General features: G+C 33.1%; 1 protein-coding gene across 1 annotated transcript; it reads right to left on the reverse strand.

Annotated features, from left to right (window-relative positions):
- Positions 1-1,341: 1,341 nt before the first annotated feature.
- Positions 1,342-9,783, reverse strand: LOC136809213 (nucleolar protein dao-5-like). Its single transcript, XM_067065730.1, has 13 exons — positions 9,635-9,783; positions 9,421-9,502; positions 9,216-9,277; positions 8,553-8,623; positions 8,349-8,427; positions 8,003-8,180; positions 7,571-7,667; positions 7,104-7,175; positions 6,617-6,682; positions 6,214-6,334; positions 5,960-6,032; positions 5,614-5,748; positions 1,342-3,882 (listed from the first exon to the last, which is right to left on the reverse strand). The coding sequence occupies exons 1-13, from the start codon at positions 9,725-9,727 to the stop codon at positions 1,919-1,921; spliced, it is 3,093 nt and encodes a 1,030-aa protein (XP_066921831.1). The 5' UTR covers positions 9,728-9,783; the 3' UTR covers positions 1,342-1,918.
- Between the last annotated feature and the right edge of the window lie 2,315 nt (positions 9,784-12,098).

The raw sequence follows: 12,098 nt of genomic DNA on the forward strand, positions 1-12,098 counted from the left end.
GGGATATATTCCTTGGTATGTGTGCTTGCATCCGTTTTTTATTTGAAGTCAATAAAATCATTTTTAAGAAATGTCCCTAAAATAATTGAACTCTTGAAAAGGGGAATTTCCCATAGTCACGTGACAACTTAGCTCATATTCTGAATAATCTTTTTTGGAATATTTTCCCAGATATGTGAACTTGCATCCGTTTGTTATTTGAAGTCAATCCAACCATTTCCTGATGACTGGTAAGCTTTTCAAAAAAGGTCCCTAAACTGAAATAACTCCCAAAAAGGGGAATTTCCCATAGTCACATGACAACTAAGCTCATATTCTGAATAATTTTTTTTGGAATTTGTTCCTTAGCATGTGAACTTGCATCCGTTTGTTATTTAAAGTCGATACCTTTCTTCCTTGAGTTTTTATGAGTTTTTCAAAAAGGGTCCCTAAACTGAAATAACTCTCAAAAAGGGGAATTTCCCGTAGTCACGTTTCAACTAAGCTCATATTCTGAATTTTTTTTTTCGCAATATCTTGTTTGACATGTGAACTTGCATCTGTTTTTTATTTGAAGTCAATTCAACCATTTACTGACGACTGGCGAGCTTTTTAAAAATGGTCTCTAAATTGAAATAACTCCCAAATAGGGGAATTTCCCATAGTCACGTGACAACTAAGCTCATATTCTGAATAATCTTTTTAGGAATATTTTCCTTAACATGTGAGCTTTCATCTGTTTTTTATTTGAAGTCAATCCAACCATTTCCTGATGACTGGTAAGCTTTTGAAAAAAGTCCCTGAAATAATTTGAATCCCGAATAGGGGAATTTCCCGTAGTCACGTGACAACTAAGCTCATATTCTGAATTTTTTTTTTTGGAATATCTTCCTTGACATGTGAACTTGCATCTGTTTTTTATTTGAAGTCAATTCAACCATTTACTGACGACTGGCGAGCTTTTGAAGAAAGGTCCCTGACATGATTTGAATCCCGAATAGGGGAATTTCCCATAGTCACGTGACAACTGAGCTCATATTCTGAATTTTTTTTATTGGGATTTATTCCTTAGTATGTGTGCTTGCATCCGTTTTTTATTTCAAATTAATATCTTTTTTCGTTAAGTTTTTATTGAGCTTTTTCGAATCCCGAATGCGAATCCCGAATCCCGAATACCGAATACCTAACTCCAGCGAATGTACCTAAAAAACTGAGCGGAATAGTTTAAATCGAAATAGAATGACATGAAGAAAAAAAAACTGGCTAAAAAACTACATCCATAAATTTGAAATAAGGATAAAATAGCGAACGGCATTGACCGAATAAAAGAACCAAACAAAACAAGTAATAATTATGAAATTTTTTCTAAATATATCTCTATCGTAAGATAAATTTACAATTTGATTTAATAATAGGAAATATCTACTTCTAGGTAAAAAAATCTACAATATCTTCAAAAAAAAAATAGTACAATATCAGTTACAACAAAACCTACATTAAATACATTACCTGTGACAGATTACAAAGGGAAGACAACTCTAAATGAATAACAAATCGAAACAGTATACTTTAAAATACGAATATAAAATTCTACAGATTCTATTTCTCTAAGGGGACAATTGGTAAATGAAAACTATTGAACGAAAAGGTAAAGTTGACGCTCGGTTATTCATCTTGGTTATTCGATTTCCAAGGTAATTGGATTTTCATCGAATAAGGATGTGTATCGAATAAGAAGAACGTCGAATTAGAGAGCGTCAACTGTATTAGCAAAAAAGATAAGAGAGGAAGATTTTTATGCTCAAGACCTGTGGTATAATATGTTAATCAAATTAATTCAAAGCTTTTGAAAAACCAAGTATCAGAGATTCAAAAAAGTCGGTAGCACGATTAGTTAACGTTTCTTCTCTTATTTTCAAAACTCCTAGAGATTTGATCCTTAAAACATTTGAGATTGCGATTCGAAAGCACATGTGAAATCCATTGGTGGCGGAGGTATTATATCATTCTCCTTACCAGTGACGTCATCAGTGACGTCATCATTAAAATCACTGAGAGTGACGTCAGAATCCATTCCCTCTGAAGGGATTCCATCGACAAGTTCATCAATGTGATTTTCCAAGGATTGATCAACAGTAACTGGTTGGTTGGTGTGACCTTCATAATTCTGTTCATTATTGGTAACAAAATGTGAAGAATCTGTTCTGGACAGTTTTTTATTTGAATTAGCTTCTTTCGTTTTAGTTCTTGATCTTGAATCTTGAATAAAATCGTTATCATTATCTGAGTCTCTGGAATGATCTCTGGTCAAAGTTGTATCAGCAAATAGGTCGTTATAATTTCTCATTCGTTCGCCAAAATTAGAAGTTACTTGCCGCATGGAGGATTCAGTTGGTGACTTTATCTTTGGAGAAAACAGTCTTTTATTTTCAGTTGTTCTAAACGATTTGTTTTGTTGACAAAAATTGCCAGCAACATGTGATCGATGTTGCCTCGATAACCCTAAATTATCATTTTCTTTAAAATGTGAGCCGCATTGTTTATTATGACTTTCTCGTACTGATGTGTCTCTTTTATTGACCACTGTACTATTGAAGGGAGGTCTGCCAAACAAAACTGGTGATTCTGATATACTTAAAGGTTGATTCTGGTTGTCTTCCAATGTTTTGTTCATATCAGAATCTGATGAAGAGGATGATGACTCGATTATCATTAGCTTAGGTAATTCCGGCGTTTTAGGTTTTCGAGCAGCAAAGAAAGAAGATGGAAGTGTGTTATTGGGCTTGGTCGGTGTCGTCGTTGGAGATGTTTTAACTTTTGTAAAATAATTCTCTAACGTGCTTTTCGAATGTCTAGATATTGTTTCATTTTGTTTTGTTTTTAAACTCGTTCCTTTTCGTTTGGCAGCAGGTTTCTTAGTTCCCTTTGCTGCAAGAGGAGGTTTATTTTTCTCACTCTTTTTGTAATCTTTCTTTGGAGACGGCATTGGCTCTTTTTTGACTTTTATGGAAGACTTTGCTTTCTTTTTCGTTTTTCCTTGATTGAAAGTTGAGGTATCAAAGATATCAGGGTCGCTGTAAATAACTTGCTCAAAATCTTTTGACGACTGTTTATTTAATTCAAGAGTTTCAGTTTGCTTATTAGTTTGATTCTCTTTGCTTTGTTCTGCATTTCGTTCTTGGTGAAGCGATTCGCCCAACCTTCTATAAAAATCTTTAGAAAGCGCTGGATATGGCAGAGATATCTTGCTATTTGCAGAGGGTGATTTCACCTGCTCATGTTCATCTGGTCCTTCATCGGTATCGGTTTCAGTTTCTGTCTCTGTTTGATTCCCTTTGAAATGAGATGTATCAAAATGATACTCAGGACTTTCATTGTCGTTTTCTTCATTAGATTCGTCCTCTCTTTTAGTTTCATGCTCGAAAAGCTTATTACTAGCTTTCAAGTTTTGTCTGCAACCGCCAATTTTGAGTCGTTTCGTTGTATTTGTCTCGGAAAAATATGGCGATTTGACGTTGTGGTTCGATGTGGATACTACTCCTGAAGATACATTCTGACTTGAATCATAATTTTTGTTAGCTCCAATTATCGGTACGTTTGAGCTAGATCGTTCCCTTTCATCTTTAATTTTAACAGGGGTCGTATCGTCATCGATTCTGAACGTGTATGTTGACTTGCCTTCAGGTGACATGAGTTGAGATCGAAGGTCGATAATGTCTGGTTCTAAAGGACTTCTTGAATGACTTGTAGAAGGGCCTTGTTGATAAAAGGTATCATTCGCTGTGTTATTATTTTCAGTTTTGACAGTCAATGATTGTTGACTTTTTTGTGATGTCATAGGAATTCCCAATCTCTTTTTCGCTTCTTCTTCCAACTTCTTGAAGTGATCGTCGTATGTTTGATCTGAAAACACAGATGTAAGTATTTCAATCAATGGAAAAAAAGATTTGAATAACGATTTTCTATAAGGTAACAGCACTGACCTTTAAATCTCTGGAGGTAGTTTCTCGATCCCTGCCAAACAAAATTATTGACCAGAGTTTTGTGAAAGTGGTAAGTACACTATAGCGGCACTACTCGATGTCATGGAATTAATGGAAAATTTCCTTAAATTATAAACCAGGGGGGGTACAGCCGCAGGGTACTAACCCATAGGGTACTAACCTGATTTTTAAGAAAAATTGTCTTAGGTACCACCACCCCCTTTTTAGTACCGGGTACTTACTTTTTTTTAAGGAAAAGGGACCCCCACCCCCTTTTTAGTACCGGGTACTTACTTTTTTTTAAGGAAAAAGGGACCCCCACCCCCTTTTTAGTAACAGGTACCGGCTTTAAAATTACCAAGGAAAATAGAAGACACCACCCTTAAAACTTGCCAAGCATGGTCCCAATCTTTCAAAAGCCAGCAAAAGCAGCTCTTTGGCATTATTATGACTTGTATATACCATATTTTTAACTCAGATCCTCTAAAAAGTTCTTTAAATCAAACACAACTTTTAATTACAAAGGTAAAACAACGAAATTCCTTGGCAAAAGTAAAACATTATATAGCTGACAATAAAAGAAGTTGAAATAGAAAAAAGTTGCATTGTTGGCTCTGGTTGGCTTTGCTTAGTTGACCTGCCCCGTCTTAATTGTCATAAACAGACAAACAAACAAACAAACAAACAAATATAAACAGAAATAAGCTATAGGGTATAATATAAACTGCAATAAACTAAAATAAACTAACCCCTTTAACAAAAACAATCATCAGTTTGGATAAGAATTTTATTGTTTAAAAGACAGATTGTATCACTTTGGATGCAACAGCTTGTAATTCTTTTCATCAGAAGGCAATGATAAACATATACCTCGTTCTAACTTGAGATATCAAAGACGAACTATCCTTCTCACTAATTAAAACAATACTGATTTTGAACAATAGGTTTCTTTACATTAGCTATCTCAATATTTGTATAACTTAGTGGTCATAAAATTCTCCTCTTAGAAAGTAGGAAAAGTACCCATGAATTTGAATGAAATAATTCTTTATTGATAGAAACATAACAGTTCTTTTTTCTGAAAACTATTGAAACTAACAACCTCCAAACTTCCCTACATACTTGATAAGCAGGGAAAGTACCTTCAATTGGAAGGGGGAACTTTTCAATACTGTCAGATACTGTAAGCCATGACAAGGAAATCTTTTCTCATCAAAATCCTGATAAGACAAAAAATTAAACAAATGTACCATATTCAGGGCCTGAGTACTTGAAGAAAAATTGAAATGATACCCACCCCACCCTAAAATTGGTACCGGGTACTAACTTAAAATTGGAGATATACCCACCCCCACCCCAAAATTAGTACCGGGTACTAACTTTTTTGAATTTCCAAATTAGACACCACCACCCGGCTATGGGTTAGTACCCTGCGGCTGTACCCCCCCCCCTGTATAAACTGACCTACACAGAGAGTGGTACTACCATTAGGACACCACCTTTCGTAAAATGTCCGATCAAGGGTGCTGGGTATAGCTCTAGGGTTTTAAAACAGGTTATTGGGTAACACATTCATTTCAGATAATTTAATTCAAATAAAATAATGGAATAAACTGACAATAGAACATTAGTTATAACATGATAACAATACCGTGTTTTTGAATGATGTCAATTTTGTGCTGTTCAGTTACACTTCGATCATGGGTTGATACTAACGTTTTTGGTTTGTATCCATGCTTTTTGATGTGTTCCTCTTCTAATGTCAACTTCCGTGCTATTTCTTGAGCTGTTGAAAGGTATGGAAGATGAGAAAATAGAGAAAAATGCTTTGGGGATTTCAAGATCGTTCAATGAGAGCGCGCATAACAGCAAAGGTATCATTCTTTACAACTGATTCAGACCTTCAAAGAGACACATTTTTCGGCAAGAGTCACTATATTATTGGCTACTCTACTTTCGGAATCATTTTGTCCCTACGGCTAATTAATGTGTTGTACCTGACAGAGGGTTCAACGCGTCACATTCTGAATTGTACATCGTGTGGAAATCTTTTAACCGACGCTTCAAAGTCTGAAATAGAAACAAACAAAATTTTTTCATTAATAAAAAGCAAATGTTCTCGTGAAAATAATACCGAAGGTATCAAACAGTTTTTGGTAATAAAATACTATTGTTGAATATGAAAATAAGTAACAAAATCAGATAGAGTTGGATAAGTAAAAAACATGCAAGAGAAAAAACTTTAACTTACATTTTTGTCACCTTTGGTGGACAGGTTGTACTCTTTCAGTTTAGTTTTCAGTTGTTTATCATTCATGACATCAAGACATTGTTTGGGTAAGTGTTTTCTTGCATTCACCTTTCTCCCTGATCTATGTGAAATTCAACAATGCATTGTGGCCTGTTCGATCTTCACAAGTTCACAGATAATAATTTGAATTCTAAATATTTCTTTGACCCATTTCTATGAGTTAGTTCACTAAATTTTGTTTGGTCTCCCAATAATATTTTTGAAAGATAAAAGAGATTAATTTTTTGACATCTGTTTTTTTTCTTTGAGCTTCGTCTCAAAGTAAGAAAAATTGATTCGCGACTTTTTTGTTTTCACGTGGTATCAAACATGAAGAATAACAAACAAAATATGAAAAACACACATAATATCGTTGGCTGTTTCAATCTTCATCTTTGAGGTGGATCCACTCTTTTTTGATTCATTTTTCCTGTAATTGAAAAAGCGTAAAGGGAGCATAGCTAAAAAAAATTATAAAATAAATTCGAGCAACTGATTTACATAGGCTTGAAAGAAAAAGGGAAGAAATTTAGAATCTTGACCCCCCTCCTCAAGTTGTGTTATTAACAATATCTTGGGGTATTTGGCGATATTTTTGAATAAATTTCCTCTCTTTTTTGGCTAAAAGACAGTTAATTGACTGAAATAAGATAAGGAGAGTCACAATGACTCCTCTTCTTACTTCTCCAAGCCTCTTAAAAAAAATTCTCTGGTTCAGGCTTCTCTAATTATGCAATATTTAAGGCAAGTTAAAAATTTCAATACTTGCATTCCATGATTTTAAAAGTATTCTTTGGAAATTCCAATATTATAACTCAATATTTGATCAAAATACTTTGTACATGAATAACCTTTTAGCCTTTGGACGAGGTTGATCATTTTCTGAGGAGCCTGATGAATGCAAGCGTTTATTGCCAGCTGCACTGAAATGAAACATTAATCAGAATAGAATTATCCTTTCATTATCAAATACCTTTTATAAAACGAGATTCTTTCTTGGCAGTCAGTCTTAAAAATCAAAACATGACTGAAAATAAAAAAAAGTAGCTGACTGAGAAGATTGCAGTGTAGCTACGTAGTGTAATGCTTATTTTTTAGGAGACTTTTCAAAATCTAGAACAATTGATTAATTGTTAAATATTCAAATTCTTTCAGAACAAGTGGGGTATTTTCATACACAGGTCTAAACTTAAGTAATTAATACTAAAATGTAATCTTTGCATATTTTAAACGCCTTTCTCAATTAAACCAGGCCGACCTCATGCAAAATATCCTTAATTTTATTGAACATTTAATTCCTCTGAAGGAGGTTAAATACCTTCTCGTCTTGGCTATTCCACCACTTAAACAGACATCTAGATGAGTATTGATCCCTTTTTCTAACACTGGTTTGTCACAATTCGGACATTGTACTACTGAAAAATGGAAAAAAAGTACAAAAAATTCAAATAAAATGTACATGTTTTTATAGAACCAATAAGTTTTAGCAGAGGTTTCAGCCGTTTTTAAATTTTTATAATTTTCAGACTTATGTGTTCCTCAAATGTCCTAAATATACCGACGTTATTCACTTTTTTAGTCTCATATTCTTATAAAATTATTCTTATTCAAAAAATTGTGTATTTAAAAGATCTACAAAGAAAAAAGAGCTGTGAAAATCAACTATAACTATATATTTGTGGTGTTTTCTTTTCTTTTATATAAAGGGTTTTCAACAAATTAAAAAGAAGAAAAGAAATATTTCACTGACCTGCTTTATTGCCATTATTAGCGACGGTTGAATTCATGCATACTGAACGATTTTGGATTTTCTGGTGTGAAGAAGGATGAGCTTTTGTTTCTAACAACGGAAGGCGGTAGTTAGCAGCTTCTTCAAAATCACTGGTGTCTTCAGATTCAACTCTGCTTTCTTTTTCATCAAGATCAATCTAGTGGTGAGAGAGTACTATGATATTTTTAAATTTCAAGATTTATTTTATCCAGCTCAATAGCTGATCCTTGATTGAGAATTATCATCATCATTATCTTTATAATTAACTGATGAGAGTTCAAACAAAGGGTCTATTTACTTTAAGACCTTGAATTAAACTGTATACCTTGATAGTAGAAGCAGGATTTGTGTTCAAATTTCCATGATGTTCTTCAGCTACTTGAACAAGATCCAACAACTGTTTTCTAAATTTAGAAAAGGCCTGCTTAGCAACAAATATTGATGCACTTTATTTCTTAACAGGAAATTTTTTTTTTGAATAATTTGGCCCATTTGGCAAAATGCGCAAATCAAAATAATGCTACACTACCTTGCAATTTTGAAGTATTGTACAAGTTCATCCAGTACACGGTTTGGTTTCAAGCTACTGTCATCAAGGTCCTAAAAAACATTTGTTTTATTATTTGAAATATCAAGTTAAGTTGTAACATTACCAACTAGCAGGTGTGTCACAAAAAGATTACTCTTTTAAAGAGGAGTTCTTTAATCATGAAACTGCATGAAATTATTTTCTCTTTAGTAAGGGGACAAGCCTGGGGTCCCGTGACATCTTTTTTACGACCTAGCCATTTTTAGTCCATTCTAAAGAACAGTATATTATAAGATATTTTTGAGAGGGAGGATGCGGATTAGGCCCGGGAAAACTCTTTATGACCATAATAGTGACGCCATTGGCAAAACTGCAAGGGAAAACAAGGGTTTGGAAAATAGCTGATTTTCAAAAGTCAAACAAATGTCACAGGACCCCAGGCTTGGCCCCCTACTACTTGTGGTATATATTTGGAAGAGGAAAACTAAACTTAAATTTTGATGGGTTACTATCAAATTTGTTTAATTAGATCAAGGATAAAACTCAAATGATTTAAAAAGTTAACTTACTTTCAGAAAGTAGTCAAAATTATTGATGCATGAATTCATTTTTGGCAATGGACAAACCGTCATGATCACTTTTTGTTTAAAATGTAACTCCTACCTTGTTACAACTTGGACAATTCTTTTTATACAAGACATGTTTGCGTATACACAATGAGCAATCTAAAGAAAGCAAAAGGTACACGAATCATAATTTTTTAGTGAAGTACTATGGTAATCTAATTCCTTCTTGAAGAAATTCTTGAAAATTGCAAAATAAACTTTTAGGTAAAAAGCTAATTTGCAAAAGATACTCAAATACATACAATTATGAGAGCAATTTGGTGCAATAACTGCAGCATGAAAGTATTCAAAGCAGATGGAACATCGTAATAAGCTTTCGATTTTCTGTAAAAAAAAGAAAGATTTTTAACAAGTTTTATTTAGAAACATAAGAAGATACCACTGGATACCATTGTACCTATTTATTACAAGTTATTTCAACTGTAGCAAAAAAGAAAATTTCTAATTTTAATTTACCTTCAAATTTTCAAATTCCTTGGGCCAGTCACTTGGATCATCAATGTCAAAATTTTCTACCATTTTTTCAATGATGAGAATTGATGATAACATCAATAAACATTATTGCTTCAATCAATCTGTACACATTTTTCATTATTCTCAATCTCAAATAAAGACAAACAAAAGAATAGTGTCACAGCATATTAGAAATGATATGTGGAATAAAATGTTTATTTCCATTAGAGTTTTTCAGCGTTCATAGAGAAAGGCATTGCAAGTTTTCATCTTCACAGAATAGATTCTCAACCACAAAATACATCTTTTTGTCAACAGATTTTTTTCTGGTGTTCTTCCTTCTAAGAATATCGATCACTTTCATTTTCCCCTCAAGCGCAGGAGAAAAAAATTATTAGCTAGCATTCTCTGATGGGCAAATAATGATAAGACGGCAATCTTGTGCCAAGGAGCTACTTAGTTTTTGCCTTATAGATAGAATGATCCAAATGCGGGGTTACAATAATAAACTATCACATTTTGTAAGTGTTTATTTTATGAGAATACAAATAGTATATATATTAATTATTATTAACTTAATTATTCAAGCATTTTGTAGTGCAAATTTAAATATATGGCTAAATAAAAAACAAATTATGGCAGTTCTGTTTTTTCCTCAAACCAATGGAAATTTTTTTTTTACCAACTTAAAGCTATTTTACAAATTTTGGAAAAACTTCATAGGAATTCCAATTCATAACCCGATTGGCTAATTTCAGAACAGCTTCGACAAGAAAGTCATAATGGCAAATAATTTAAAAGTTTTTAATGAAAAAATATGTGGAATTTGTCAATGTTGATGGCTTGTTGATTCTGTAAAGAGAAAAGAAAACAGGTATATATTATAGCTTTTTCTAACAAAGGAATATCAAAGTTCCACCTACACTGTTCATATCTTCCCAAAAAGTCTAAAATCAAACAAAAGTTACAGCCCTCCAAACAGTTACATCAATAGACCTTTTTTCAAAGAGGCCACCCTGTCGAATAATTATGTAGTCCAGCAGAAAAACAATGATAAAACCATGCATAATTATTACAATATGCATGATATAGTAATTATGCATGGCTCTATCATTGTTTTTATGGCTGGACTACATGATTATTCAACAGGACGTCCTCTTTGAAAAAAGGTCTATATGCCTTCTGTCTTTAAAAATATAAATAAAAGTAATCACGGAAAAGGACGCGAAAAAAAAAGACATAAGTGTGAGAACAGAGTAATCAAACTCGTTAGAAAAAGTACCATTAGAAGTCATAAAAAATCAACCTGAATAAATGCAATCGAAATTCCAGAGAACTTCATAATTCTCCAAACAACATTACATTACTATGTCAAACTCCCATCACATAAATTTTACAATTACATCAGAGTAGACTACGCTCGCCACCGAAGAGGTTTATTTGGAAAGGGTAATTATATTTTATTGTTCGCTTTTTTTTACAGATTCGCTGGGTTGGAAAAGTATGAATTTCTTTGTACATACCATGAGATTGGGTAACTTGCATCGGTTGAGGCTAACATGCATAGCCCTCAAATGAAAGACCTGGCTGGTCATTAAAATACAACTACGCAGCTCCGCTCGCAGCTCTACTCTACCATTTTTCTTTTGATTTAATTTTGTATTTTAATGACCAGCCAGGTCTTTCATTTGAGGGCTATGCATGTTAGCCTCCACTGATGCAAGTTACCCAATCTCACGGTATTTTACCTACCCCAAATATTTAGGAGGCTGAGTTTTAAACGAATCGTCAAGTTGAAACGAACGATAAATGTATCAAGGTCTGTTTTATTTACCCCCTGGTGACTTAACAAAAGAGACTTAACTCGATGATACAATCCAATTATTGAAAGTTTGTCTCTGCCTTTTTATAATGAGCGAGACATACGTTCTCTGATTACGCAATTTTCATTTTGAAATTTTCTAGGCATTTTGATGTAACTGCCAAAGGAAGGTATAAATGGCTAAGAATTGTGTCTTCATTTTTCTCTTCTTTTGTCTTCATTAATTTCATTTTCCCTTACAAATTACAATATACTTCCATTCTTCATCTTTAAACTTTAATCTAGGTAAGAAGATATAAAAAAGACACAGAAATATAAATAGCTTGTCAAAGAAGCAATTTAAAAAAATCATTAAAAATATTCTGAAAAAATATATATATGGATGGTGATCGTGATATGTATATAATTTCAATGTAATCCACCTCCTTTACGAAGACTTTTGTCAAACTGTTCAGCAGTAAATGTACCATCTAGTCTTTGTAAGTCCTTATTAAAAACAGAATAGGCACTCATTTCATCTTCGCCCCTAGAATCATAAGACATACTGAAGTATAATATGACAATCATAGAAAGTGCAAAGAACACAGCCCCAAATTCAATCTTTATAAAAAACATCCACAAACTGAACCAAAATGCAAATTTCAA

Source organism: Clytia hemisphaerica, unplaced genomic scaffold (assembly GCF_902728285.1).
Source record: "Clytia hemisphaerica strain Z4C2 unplaced genomic scaffold, Clytia hemisphaerica genome assembly, whole genome shotgun sequence".
Classification (NCBI taxonomy): Eukaryota; Metazoa; Cnidaria; class Hydrozoa; order Leptothecata; family Clytiidae; genus Clytia; species Clytia hemisphaerica.